Source organism: Cricetulus griseus (genome assembly GCF_003668045.3).
Source record: "Cricetulus griseus strain 17A/GY chromosome 1 unlocalized genomic scaffold, alternate assembly CriGri-PICRH-1.0 chr1_0, whole genome shotgun sequence".
NCBI classification, from domain to species: domain Eukaryota; kingdom Metazoa; phylum Chordata; class Mammalia; order Rodentia; family Cricetidae; genus Cricetulus; species Cricetulus griseus.
Window position 1 is genome coordinate 152,869,692 of NW_023276806.1, and position 14,046 is coordinate 152,883,737.

At 46.2% G+C, this 14,046-nt stretch overlaps 1 protein-coding gene across 1 annotated transcript in view; it reads right to left on the reverse strand.

Annotated features, from left to right (window-relative positions):
- The window catches only part of Stab2 (stabilin 2), a 175,987-nt gene that overhangs the window by 18,188 nt on the left and 143,753 nt on the right, over positions 1-14,046 (reverse strand). The window contains exons 50-58 of the mRNA XM_027392551.2: positions 12,875-12,934; positions 11,408-11,584; positions 9,934-10,023; positions 9,423-9,569; positions 7,920-7,976; positions 6,310-6,439; positions 4,268-4,417; positions 2,381-2,485; positions 1,110-1,217 (exon numbers count right to left, since the gene is read on the reverse strand). Of these exons, the coding sequence (XP_027248352.1) occupies positions 1,110-1,217; positions 2,381-2,485; positions 4,268-4,417; positions 6,310-6,439; positions 7,920-7,976; positions 9,423-9,569; positions 9,934-10,023; positions 11,408-11,584; positions 12,875-12,934 (1,024 nt within the window). The remainder of the gene's footprint in view (positions 1-1,109; positions 1,218-2,380; positions 2,486-4,267; positions 4,418-6,309; positions 6,440-7,919; positions 7,977-9,422; positions 9,570-9,933; positions 10,024-11,407; positions 11,585-12,874; positions 12,935-14,046) is intronic.

Below are 14,046 nucleotides of genomic sequence, written 5' to 3' on the forward strand. Positions count from 1 at the left end.
GTTGGGCCTCACTGTGTTGTGTTTGCTTTTATGGCCTTCTGTTTTCTCAAATTTCAATCCAATATTAGTCTATCTGGAGCTGTAGGAGTAGCTGGGAAGCTGTCTTATTTCTTTTCCTTGTACCTATGCAGTCACTGGAGCCACTTGAGACCAGGGCAGCATCAACTTGAGGGTCAAGAGCCACCTCTTGGACAGCACAGTAGAGTGAGGGAGCTTGGCCTTTGCTGCCACTGTTGACTAAGTATGGATCCATTTCTGGAATGCCTTGCAGGAGGCTACAAAAGGGCAGGTGTGGCAAGACCTGTTGTTGAAAGCATATTTCTCTGTGGGAGTCTTTACTCATAGAAAACTTCAGAAAATACATGTGGCTGGGGCTGCTCACCACCCCCACTTCTTTTTCTGTTGTAACAGAGTCGAAGGTGGAATGTTTTATGGCTTGTCTAACAAGATGGTGGCATTTCCCAGCTCTCTTGCAGCTAGGTATGACAAATGATGAGCGCCAGACAACTGGATGGGAGATCTGATTTTTAGCAGCTTTTAGGATGGAGATTTGCCTCCTCCTTCTCCGTTCTCCATCCTACAGTCTAGGTGTACCAGCTCTGAAGCTCCCTTTAAACTGTCACACAAGACAGGATAAGCATTCACTTACTTCACCTGAGACTCTGTGCCAGCCCACGGCTAAGCCACTGTGGACTGACAGAGGATACTGGGTGTGACTCGGTGGTGGAGTGCTTGCCTAGCATTTGAAAGGCTCTGGTTTCATTGTCACTGACAGGGCAATGGGGCCAGAAGATATGCAGTCTTTAGTCTTAACTTTTTTTCTTAATGCTATAGTCAGCTTCTGAATTTTTGAAGCAAGACTGACTACTTGTTGAGTTAGAAAAATACTGTAAAGGGCAGGACACCTTGTTTTGTAAAGCAATTTAAACAATTTAAAACCATGGCTTGGGAGGTAGGTAGGGCAACTGTGAGGAAACTATTGATGAAACCAAGTTCTAAAGAGGATGGGCCCCAGCAGAAGCAGAAGAAGCAGTGGAGCCCAGCAGTGGTCACACCCTGCGTCTCTCCTGTGCTGGCTGTTGTTCCCCAAGTATGCAAAGAGGACTCACCTGTACACATGATGCCATCTCCTTCATAATTCAAGTTACACACACATGTGTTGTTCTCCATACATGTGGCATGCACAGAACAAGGAGGTATGCACACTGGAAACACAACTGCAAAGAAAGAGACTGCCCTTCACCCTGTGCCCCACTGCGCAGCCCCAGCTTTACCTATACAGTCTCTCCAGGCCTCTTTTCAGATGCTTTATGAATGGCAGAAAGATGGGGTGATTAGCTGAGGACCCTCCCACCTTGGAGATTCTGATATATATCTGCAGAGCAGTTCAGATTATAATGCACAGGCTGCAACTATTTAAACATTTATCCTTCCAAACTTGCAAGCAGGGATGAACCTGGCCAATAGACTCTTTTGCCCTAAGAACATGGGCTATCAGGCAGAGAAGGTTAAATTGGAAGAGAAATTTCAATGTCTTCCAAGGGCATCGCTGAGCTGGGGGAGAAGTGTGGCATGCTGGTGATCGGATGGGGCTGTGGTGTGCTTAGGCAGCCTGAAGCTGAGGGGTATTTAGGTGGTACGCAGAGATGGAATCAAAGTCAGCTACACTATTGGAGCTGCTGAAGCCTATACAAGAGTCCAGTGATGCCCTTCTGACTCCAAGGAGGAGGAAATATCATTAATTTAGGCAAAATAATTTGGCCTTCACATCTTAGGTCTTTTAGAGCATAGAGACTTAGGTTTCTAAAAATAAAAAAAAACATAGATCAATGACAATAATTACAATAATAATGAAAGCAGCTGCGTTTGACATGGCAGATACAAACATGAGGAACTTAAGAATAACCCCAGCAACCCTTCCCTTGCCCACTGTGCAGTACGTATGAGCAAGGTGAGGGTGGGCTGTCCAAGGCCATTCATGCAGTAGTAGCAGAATCAGAGACCACGTCTTGGTCTCAGGACTCCAAAGACTGAGTTGTCCGGTCATCACTTGATTTCTGTCATCGTGCATCTGGGCCCGAGTTCCACCAAAACGAGGCATTCTCACTGCATGGTTTTTAGATGTGAGTAAAATCTTTTCACCAAGTTTTCTTCTGACCCACCAACCTCCTGGGGTCCAGGCCACAGTTCAAACCACTGTTTACAGGTGAAGCGGGAGCACCCACAGGTGAAGCGGGAACAACCACACCCACAGGTAAAGAGGGAGCACCCACACTATCATATTCTCAGCTGTCACTAAGATTCCAACCTCACTTGCACTCCCTCCATAGGGTCCCCTGTAGCCAAGGGCTGCCAGTGGCTGGCCACTCCTCCAACAGACCTGTGAGAGTGTCACAGAAGCGGCCTGTCCACCCTGCTTCACAGAGGCACTGTCCAGAGCCTGTGATTCCCTCGTCGCACTGTCCATGCTCCGAGCAGCCACAGGCTGTAACAGAAACCAGAGTGCCCAGTGGTTAGTGACCAGCGTGCCCGGTGGTTAGTGACCAGAGTGCCCGGTGGTTAGTGACCAGCATGCCTGGTGGTTAGTGACCAGCGTGCCCGGTGGTTAGTGACCAGAGTGTCCAGTGGTTAGTGAGCAGCAGCTAACGTCTGCTCAGCCCCACCCACTGACTGCCTGCTACTGGGCATTGTCAGTATGAGTCTTCTACCATAGTCATTATTTCCCCCCAAATTCCAAAACAGCTTACCCACAGGCCAGGCTCTACTACATAATGGGAGCATAGGAAAACCACACTAGATAAGGCCCCTGTTTCCATAGGACCCACAGAGGCCTAAACTGCTTCTGAATGTTTGATAATCAATGCTGCCTGGCAGTGGTGGTGCACACCTTTAATCCCATCACTTGGGAGGCAGAGGCAGGCAGATCTCTGAGTTTGAGGCCAGACTGGTCTACAAAGTGAGTTCCAGGACAGCCAGGGCTACATAGAGAAACCCTGTCTTGAAAAACCAAGAAAAAATTGTCACAGAAGTAGTGTGCCATGGGACATGTCACAGAACAGATGGGAGTGACAACTTCATTGATGGCTTCTTGCTTGAGAAATCTATTTAAAAAGAAAATTTAAAACCAGGCACCAATTCTGCTTACCACTTCAGTATGGCTGTACCAGCCCAAGTCACCATCATCAGCTGCAGCCTCAAGGGCTGCGCCAGCCTCCCCCACAGGTGGTCTTATCTCTGCACTTGTCCCCTGCAATATGCACTCCACAGGGCAGTTAGTTAGATCTGCACTTGCCCCTCTGCAGTGTGCAGTCAGAGTGATCCTTTTCAATCTGTTTCCAACCTTTCCCTGGCTGCCTTGCCTGTCACACTTAGAATAGATGCTGAGTAATTTTCTCTGGTCTAGAATTTCCTGTGTGCTCTGGCTCCTGGTGACCTTCAGTCTTCCTTTCTTCCTACTGTCCCCTCCCTTACCCACTCTTGCTCTTTCTTGCAGGTCAGGCCCACTCAAGCACTGCATTTGCTCTCCTGTAGAAAAGCCACCCTGATTTGTGCCTGAGCACAGTGGCCATTTAAATGTGAGCTAACTAGGATGAAAGCTGGAGTCATCCTCACAGGTTCTAAGTGCTCAGTGGTCCTGTGTGGTGCCTGGAGACAGCATCTCCAGCAGGTTCTGTCTGTCTGCTCTTGATGGTCCCAGGAGCTCAGACTCTGGGTGAAAGTCTTTTGTTCAGATCTGTTACCTGCTTACACACCCCCACAGCTGTTATGATGACTTTTGTTTCTCTGCACTCTTTGATGAGGGCTGGGATGTTGTCCCTACACCCCTCTAACCTCTGTAACCCTGAGTCTTAGGACAATTCCAAGCTGGCAAGTGCATCGCTAATCTCTTCCCACTTAGTTTCTTCATCAACATCAGTTTCTACCTCAAAGGTTGTGCCAAGGATTAAATGCAAAACTGTATATGCCTGGCACATGATAGATACTTTATACATGCCCATAGACACCATGTGTGAATTGAAAGACTCAGTGAGTGGGTGTGACTCAGCCACAGGTCCCTTGGTGGCTTAGGGGACTGCAAGTTTCAAATGTAGAAGTGAGGCTCTTTCAAGGGATGACCACTAGGACTACAAACAAGGAGGGAAAAAGCATACAGAGCAGGTAGATGGGAGAAAGCAAAAGTGACTACTCACAAGTCAAGTGGGTGGCACGGGTGAGGACAGGGAACATATAGCTACAAATAGGCTAACACAGGCAAGTGGCTACATACGCTGACAGTCAGGCCCAAATCTCCCTGGCCAGCACAGTTCACAAGCCGTCCCGTTGAAACCGGTGTTGCACTGGCACTGTCCTGTGGCTGAGTACTGATCAAGGCAGACACCCCGGTTATTACAAGGTGTATCTGGTCCTCCAGGGCAGGCTGGGAGAAAATGAAACAGCAGTGACCACAGTCTCCCAGACCAGAGCAACACAGCCTTGCTGTAAACACTGTCAGTTTTGACATCCTCTCAGTGGTTCTGGGGATCAATGCACATATAGGAAAAGCCACTGGCATCTGGGACCTGAGTATCCTGTGTCTGATCTGACTTTGCCTTGGCATGGCTATAGGCTGAACTGCATGCTGTAATGGGGGTCAAGAGACCTGGCTTTGAGTAAGCCTGGGCCAAGTTATGAACCTACTCTGAGCTTTAGTTTTTTGTAGCTCTAAATGATGGTGGTGATGGCGATAATGACAGTGATACCTTGCAGCTTGACCTATACCACAACATCACCACAAGGATCAAATGGCAAATTCTGAGAATACTTTTTAAAAATTTATTTGACAAAGTCTTATGTATCCCAGGCTGGTCTTGAACTTGCTATGTAGCCAAGGTTGAACTTGAACTTTTGATCCTCCTGCCTGCACCTCCTGAGTGCTGGGATTACGTGTGTGCTCCTACACATCCAATACTGCACTGGGAATCAAACCCAGGGCTTTGTACATTCAAGGTAAGAATTCTACCATCTGAGCTGCAGCTCTGACCTCTGAGAGTGTCTTAAAAATCTGCAGGGATAAGAGAATTTAAAGGTTTCTAAAGGTCTTCTGGAAGTACTCCACATTTCAGTGATGGAAGCTGGGAGCCCAGTGACTGGGTTCAGTCCAGCATGTCCCTATAGAGTCTACAGGAGAGTGTATAGTGTAGACCATGAGTGGGATACACATGGCAGGAAGAACACCATGGCTTCTGGAATCTGGGACCTTGGCTTGCTTCTTAATTTTCCTGTGTTTCTGTTTCTCATCTATTTTGGGCCTGGCAGTGGTGTTGTTATCAAGACTCCAGTACATGTGAACAATCAACAGTGGGCTTACCAACAGCAGAGTCCAGCAGATGGTGTGCCTTGTAGACCTTTGTTAAGCATTGCTGTTGAACTAGAAGTTGTATCAAGGTTTTCAAATTGAGGTCAAACTCCCTTCAACTAGGAGACACCTTGTAACTGTGGACTTAAAGGAACGCATGGCCCACAAAACCCTAACAGTACATCACTGTTCAAAGACAGGATCATGTCAAAATACTGATACAGGCATACTTCTCAACATTGCATAGAAACCAGCAAGAAATAATGTGGCATGCATTTTAAATCACCAGGGAGAGTGTCTGTATTTTAATTTTATTACCACCATTATTTATTTGTTATTATTTTTGCAGTACCGGGAGTTAAGCCTGACACATGCTGGCCATGTGCTCTACTAAGGATCTGTTTTCCAAGCCTTCTTTTTATTTTGAGACAGGGTATAAGTTGCCCAGGCTGTCCTTGAATGTACTTTTACTTTGTAGTTCAGGCTGGCTCTGGACATGTGGTCCCCGATGCAGCCTCCTTACTAGCTGGGATTACAGGCCCGTGCTGTCAGGACCAGCTGTAGTCTGCTTTTAAACATGAAAGTGGATTACAGTAGGATCTCAATAGAACACAAACTATGAAGATGGGAGGAGAGACGAACACACAACTGTTCAGAGAGCTGGCTTAGGGCCTGGGAATCATGAGGTGGGATTTTTCCACCTCCTTAGAACCTGGGTACTTTGAAAAGCACAGCCTCGCCGGGCAGTGGTGGTGCACGCCTTTAATCCCAGCTCTTGGGAGGCAGACACAGGCGGATCTCTGTGAGTTGGAGGCTAGTCTGGTCCATAGAGCTAGTTCCAGGACAGTCACTGCAGTTACACAGAGAAACACTGTTTTGTAAAACTAAAAAGGAAAAAAAAACCAAAACCAAAAACAAAAAGCAACAGCTTGCCCTTACCCCTTTAGAATGGCAAAGAGAAGGGGTGCCCTCACCTTGACAGTGTGGCAGGAAGTAACCTTTGCAGCACCTGGGGATGGGGATCACCAGGGTGCACAGCTGCTGGCAGCCTTCCAGGCTCCTCCCGAAAGGCACTGGGCTGTAGAGACACCTCTGCTTCAAACCCTAGAGGGAGAAGATGTGAGGTCGCTACCTTCCTCCACTGGGCTGGGCTGCTGGGGCTCCAGCACTCCCTTAGTGGAGGGTCTTGGTACTACTGAGATTGAAGTTAGGATTTTCAAGGCAGGCCAAGAGTGAAGGGAGAGGGGCAGAATAGGGGCCCTGAACAGAAATCCTCACCCTTGGAGCTGTTTGCAAATGGAATGACTGCTTGGAGATTGTGTGGAGAGAGGCAGATTCCTATTACACACATCCTCAACAAGGAAGGGGTGACTTTGTGTGTGTGTGTGTGTGTGGGTCTGTGTATGTGAGGGATGTGTGTATGTATGTGTGTATGTGTGTGTGTGTGTGAGGGATGTGTGTATGTGTGTATGAAGTGTGTAAGGGGGGATGTGTGTGTACATGTGTGTGAGGGATGTGTGTACGTGTGTGTGTGTGTGTGTGTGTGTGTGTGTGTGTGTGTGTGTGTGTGTGTATGTGTAAGAGGCTGATGTGGGTGTCCTCCTTATTGCTCTCCATCTTATATATTGAGACTGGGTCTCTCACTGAATCTAGAGCTCACCACCTCAATGTCTGTACAGGAGTCCCAGGGATCCTCTTGCCATTATTTCCCAGGGTTGGGATTACAGGTACTAGTTTATGCTTCTGGCTTTTTATGTGCATGCTGGCGATTTGAACTCAGGTCCGCATGCTTCTTAAGCAGGTACTGTACTGACTGAGCCTTTCTACAACCACGAAGACTTGTTTTGAAGATGCTTTACTAGCAGGAAGGCCTTGACTATTGTGTGTGCTTGCTGAGGAGTGAACTCAAGCTTCAGCACCAAGTCACAGCCCTGACTCTTGACTCGTGAATAAGTAATAAAGATAATACTTCACAAGTATGTACTCTGTGCCAACCACTGAGATGTAGCTCCTCTTGAAACTGGTGCTTTCCTACTGACTACACAGAGGACTGTTAGCTCACTCTGTTCTATAGAGGTAACATCAGCAAGGGCTACTAGAATCTGTTCCCATACTCATGGACTCGAAGACTGATGGTCTTAGCTGTTCCCCCACTTGGCTTTCTAATCTTTAGTTGTAGCTTTGCTTCTTACCAGCTGTGTGGCCTTGGTCTGATTGCCCTATTTCTCTGAAACTCATTTTCTCTTCATATATTCATCTCCCAGCACACAACAGCTAACAATATCCACTATTTTCCTGATTATAATGATTTTCTACTCTCTCCTAGGTATTTGTAACTCCATGAACTTTCAAGATAGTTCATAAAAGATGGATAGTGCACTGACAGGCTGCCTGGATTGAGAACACTCATCTTACCACATGAAACACACTCACAGACCCCTACACATGTTAACCCCCCCAAGCCTGCCAGAAGACTGAGGTCTGAAAATGAAACCATCAACAGCTATACAAACCTGAATGAGTCTGTTCTTGTATGAAAATGGGACATTCCCATTGATCTCCAAATGTCATGATTCATAATTACCTTCGGTTTGCTCCATCGTGGGCATCTGGGAATAGTGACACAGCTCCCACAGTCTCCCTGGTGCAAGATGAGAAACTTTAATATCAAGAACATTGGCAATCACAAGGAAATGTCCCTGGCTTATGTCTGGATGAGCAAATTAAGAACTTAATGTGGGGCTGGGGAGATAGTTTAGTGGGTAAAGGGCATATGAACACCAGGACCTGAGTTCAATTCCCAGAAATCACATAAAAAGTCAGGCATGGTAGTGTGTGGTATAGTGTCAGCACTGGGCAGGTGGAAACAGGTGGCTCTTTGGGGGCTCATTGGCTGGTTGACAAGCCTAATTCAATCAGTGAGTGAGAAAACTTGTCTCAGAAAACAAGATGGATAGCTTCTGACCAAGGGTACCTAAGGCATGCACACATACCCCCTTCATCTTGATTAAGATATAGATATGATCAAGATTACACACACATACACACACACACACACACACACACACACACACACACACACACACACACACACACACACACTTCGCCCCTGAGAACTCTGAAGGTCTTGGTTGCCTGTCTGAAAGGAGACCTGATGTACAGAGCTGGGCCAGGCAGTGTGGCACGGGCAGACTGTAGCAGCGGGGAGTGTGGGGGCAGGAAACTGCATTTTAAGTTAGCAGTGAGGCCTCTGATTAATCACTTATACACTCTGAACTTTAGTTTTTATAAGGCATAGCTCAGGGACAATACTTGCTGTCATTTGACCATTGGGGAAATGGCAAAAGAAACTAATTATCTGTAAGAAAGTGTATAGACACACTTTGGAAGTTAAGGTTACATGGTTACACCTGCTAAAACAGGAAAGAAAACTTGGTTCATCTCCTGTTTAGGCTGGGATCCTAAAATTGTGGGGTATTTATTAAATTGTCTAGGAGATGCCAGATATTGGCACTGAGTGGTGACAGGCACTGCTGTGGAGTCACCTGACCTCAGTTTCCAAAGTCTCTGCAGTGGAGTTGGTAGGAACTGCTCTCCTTATTGGGTTGCTGTGGGTCAGATGAGCACTGAGCAGAGCAGCTTAAAGCTGGCATTCATCCAATGGCACTGGCTGGACCAGTGAAGCCAACCATAGTTTGTATGGTGGAGGGCCCATGACACAGGTTCATTCAGTGTTATATATGGTGTAACCTGGCAGGAATCTAAAAAGATGTTTGTTGAATGAATAAGTGGATGGATGGGTTTGGAAATGAATGGCACAATAGAAGGCTAGCATTTGGTATTCCAGCACTGTTCCTTTGGTGATGAAGGAGTTATAGGTGGATGGTGAGAAGCAAAGCAAGAATATTCAAGGCCTGCAACTGGCTAAGCAGATGCTTGCTGATTTTGAGTTTGAAGAATGTCATCAGTTGGTCCTCAGGTGTCTTGGGACCTGGTTTCATAGCCCTTCCTTGGAGCCTATGCTGGACCACCAGGGCTGGTCTCTGGCCCCAGGCTCTTTCACTATTTTGGTAATTTTAGGACTGACCGAAACATTGAAGGTGGTGAAAGTGTCACATCGTCCACCCAGGGTGGGATCCGTTAGCAGGCAGTCAATGCCATAGGCCACGCCCAGATCAAATAAGAGCCCCCGCTGTACGATTCTGCACATTTGTCCATTTAGAAAGAGTTCGCCCTGAGAGAGAGAGAGAGAGAGAGAGAGAGAGAGAGAGAGAGAGAGAGAGAGAGAGAGATCAACAATCCCTTCAAACTTCTCTTCTTCCCACTGTGTATAATGTGGGCAGCTCCTATAAGGCTCAGAAAGAATTAAAATAAACATATAAACAAACATGTAGGGGGTTTCTTGCACCTGTCATGAGGGACTGGAATGCCAGGGTGAATTAGATGTTTCATAGGCACCCCTAAAGGTAGTGAGCGAAAAAAGAACTTGCTGATAATGGAAAACAAAAGCCAACCCCCCTAAACACACCCCAAGACACCCTAATGCCTCCCCAAATGGGTATGGTTGGAGAATAGTTTTCATGTCATCTGACACTCACAATGTCACTGCCAGTTCCACACTTCACACTCAACTCTGAACCTTGCAGTGTCTTCCAGGAAGCAGACCTGGGCAGGTCTGAAGCTAAAGCCTGAGGTGTGGGGGGGAGACAGAGAGAGAGAGAGAGAGAGAGAGAGAGAGAGAGAGAGAGAGAGAGAGAGAGAGAGAGAGAGAGAGAGAGAGAGAGAGAGGAAGGGAGAGAGGAAGGGAGGGAGGGAGGGAGAGAAAAAGCCATGTTAATACCTGCATTGGGGCCGAAGGGACAAAGGAACTTTGCCAGCAAACCAAGTTCAACTGAAAGATTTCCTCTGTTATAATAACTTTGCTAAAGCAATAGTGAAGTTCCTTCTGGAGGGACAGTCTGTGCCAGCTGGGCATCTGTGCCTGGGCACCTTGGAAGAGGCTATCTAGGTATATGAAACCAATGAAAGGGCAAGTGGGAGATGATTCAGGGAGTCTTTATGTTTTGGAATGTGTTCCTTTAAAAGTTATATGAAGTAGCCCTGGTGGCACACACCTTTAATTTCAGCATTCAGGAGGCAGAGGCAGGCAGATCTCTGAGTTCAAGGCTAGCCTAGTCTTGTCTACTTACTGAGTTCCAAGATAGCTAGGACTGCATAGTGAGACCTGTTTCAAGAAAAAAAATATCAAAATGCTATAAAATCTTGACCCCAAGGTCCTTAGAATGTGACCTTATTTGGAAGCAAGGCCTCTGCAAACAGAGTTAATAGTTAGGCAAGATGAAACCACCCTGGGGAAGGGTGGGCTCTGAACACAATATAAACAATGCCTTGTTAGAAGAGAATTCTGTGGAGTGTGTAGGGGCACTGAGACACATGGAAAGAACGGCTGTGGGAAAGTGGAGGCAGAGTCCATGGATGCACCTACAAGCCAAGGAATGCCAGAGATTTCCATAAACCACCACAGTCATGGGAGACTCAGGGAACAGTCTTTCCTTCAGAACCCCGAGAAGAAATGGTCTTGCCACATTGATGGCAGCAGTCCAGCTCTACTGCTCTACTGAGGGAACTAATTTCTGCAGTTGTAAAGCACCTGGCCTGTGGCAGTTTGTGACACTGAGTGAACGGAAGTCAGGGCACTGGCATCTTGGAGTGGATGGCTCCATCTCAGAGTGAAAAAGAGTCATCACTGAGGCCTCAGAGTGACTGCCATGTCCCTGCATGATGTGGATTTTCCAGGATAGCCGACTATTCTTGGGGCTGATAGCTGACTGCATTAAAATGAATCAGTCATTTGTTTAGGGATGTGAGAACATCCGGAAAAGGTCCAGGGGACCTGTGCCAGCTGCCTATCTGCCATGTGAAATGCAAAAGTGAAAAGGCAGCACCCAGTTCAAGAGGGCAGAGGGGCTGAAGCTTCCTTCCTCCCCACGGAGGCATGGAGACACATGGCGACTGTGGGTCATGGGGCCTTAGTGCTAGGTGTCTCTTTCTCTGGGACATTTAAATAACTACCCTTGTGTCTCTGATCACGTGGAACTTCAGATATTCCTTCAGCATGTCCTTGTTGTCTTGATGGAACAGGAAGTTCTGTTGCTCCAGGGGTAGGGCTTGGAGGGCTTTGTCCGTGGGCCAGAAGAGAGTGACTGGGATGTGGATGTGGTCAGTGATGACACTCAGCAAGCCCGAGTCCTGAAACAGAGGTGTCATCATCTTACCGTGCACATGCTGTGTGGTAAGCCCCCTCCCTGCAGGCAAAGGGCCAGTCTCTCCATCTCTCCATGACCTGTGCTGTGGCTTGTCAGGGTTTCTGAAGGTCCCAGAGTGACACAGCCAGAAGCTAGAGCACTGTACCCCAAACCATTCTGAACCCCATTTACTTAAAAAGCAATCCAGAAAGTCAGACGCTACATTTTTGTTAGTGGGAAAGTAAACTTCAATGAGTATCTTATTTTTCATACTACTTTTGTTCAAATATTTTAACTTCTCAAGCCTAGTTTTCATTTTTCCTCATATTTCATTAAAAAGCCTATACTATTAAGACATGTATGTTTGCTTATACAGTTTTGAAATAAAATGTATCTCAAATGTGGTGATATCTTGCTTTTACAAATAAAACCTGTCTGAAGGTCAGAGAATGGAGCTTGCCACTAGCCAACCATAGAGGTCTGGAGGTCTGTATAGACACACAGGAAGTAAGGTAGCTGGGGGGAAAAAGGATCTAAGCAGGAAGAAATAGGAACTCGCTCTCTTCTCTGCTTACCTTAGGAGGTAAGGTGTGCTGTGGCTTGCTCCTTCTCTCTGATCTTTCAGCATTTCCCTCTAATATCTGACTCCAACTTTTTATTATATAGAACAATTAAGAAATCTATTTACACTCAAAGAAATGTCAAGATGAATAGGAAAAATCATTCTGAGAGCCTTATGTGGCATAGAAACACCACATGTATTATTTTTTCCCTGTGAAGTAGGCTTTATGGCCTTCATTGAACCCTTAACAGGCTTGTTAGTTTGCTCTAAAACTGTCCAACCAGACACTACTGAACAGGTACAGGGCAACCACAGAGTTTTGGGGATGGCTAGGTGGACAAGGATTACTCAGTTGTAACATCCTTAGATCATCTCATTTAAAATATTTATTACATTTATTTGCTGGAAGGTATATGTGGAGGTCAGAGGGCAGCTTCTAGGAGTTGGTTCTTTCCTTCCATTTCCATGTGAGTCATTAGGATTTTCATTTGGAACATCTTGAACCCAATTTCTAACCAGCTCCCTAGAGAATCTGACACTCAGATCTTTTGGGGAATTGAGTACCTAATGTAGAGATTATAGACTGTGCTTTGTGGGGAACCAAGGTTCTAGGTGCTCTTTGGGGAACCAGTCAGTGTTGGGTGCCTCTCACAGATATAAATATAAGCAAACCCAGCAAAGCAGAGTTCTAGATGGGCTGTCCCCAAGTTCTCTTTCCCCTTAGTGTTTTACCTGTATTAACTTGCTGAATCTGGTATACCCATTGTTCATGGCCACTGTAGTAAGATTTTGCTGCAAAGATAAGGAAGGACATAAACACTTTCATCTTCCAAGTGTGTCCAACCATCTGATATTGTGACATGACATCGCCATCTACTGTGAGGGAAAGCTGGGCACTGCACCTTCTATGACTGGAGGATGGACCTTCCTGTGGTGGCTGCTCTTACTCAAGAGACAGAGATACAAAAACAAATCTAATGTAAGTTAAGTTTGTTATTTTGTGCTGGGCCACATTTATGGCTACCTTGGGACACACCTGTAGGTTGAACATGCCTGCTTTAGACAACTGAGCACTTTAACAACCCAGCTGCATAAAATGGTGGTCACACAGCAGGGGCTGAGCTATCCATTGGCTCATTAGCAATCATAGCAGCTTTCTTCTGTCCTTGCTTTTCCCAATTGCATAGGCTAGAAAGCTGGACACATTTTCCAGACTCCCTTGCAGCTAGAAACCCACAGTCAATGCGAGGCCAACCAAACCTGAGGACCCTGGAGATCTGTTGGTGGAAAGGAACAATATGAGGTACAGCTAGCAGGGATGCTAGGCCTCCTAGAGCAGTGGTGTGGGTATGCACAGTTCGGTCTCTAGTCTCCTGCGAGGAGAGGCTAGAGAGGTGGAATCTGAAGAGCTGTAACAGTCAGAATGGCCCTAAGGTAAGATTAGAGATCCTTTGTTTCAGGATTTTCTAGTTTGCTTTGTTTCCACCTGTGCAATATTGAAATTATACTATGGCCTCCAAAAGATTTATTCATAAACACAACATCTTAAGAAACTCCTTTTTTATTTTTTTGGTAAGTGAGGCTTAGTGGATTCTACTATGTGCAATGAAGGAGAGTGACCAGTACTAATAATTAAAACATATGGGGTCTGGTGGCTGAGGCAGGAGAGTGAAAAGTTTGAGGCCTATCTGGGCTGCAGAGTGAGTTTAAGACCAGCTTAAGCAAATTAATAAGTCCTTGTCTCAAAATAGAAAATGAAAGAGGTTGATTTTGTACTTCAGAAAGAAGGTACTTGCCTACCATGTACAAGGCCCTAGGTTCAATCCTCAGTACCAAAAGTGGAAATAAATAAGTGAATAAACAAATAAATAGTTAAAATTGTTCTTTCTGTCCATTAAGAGGAA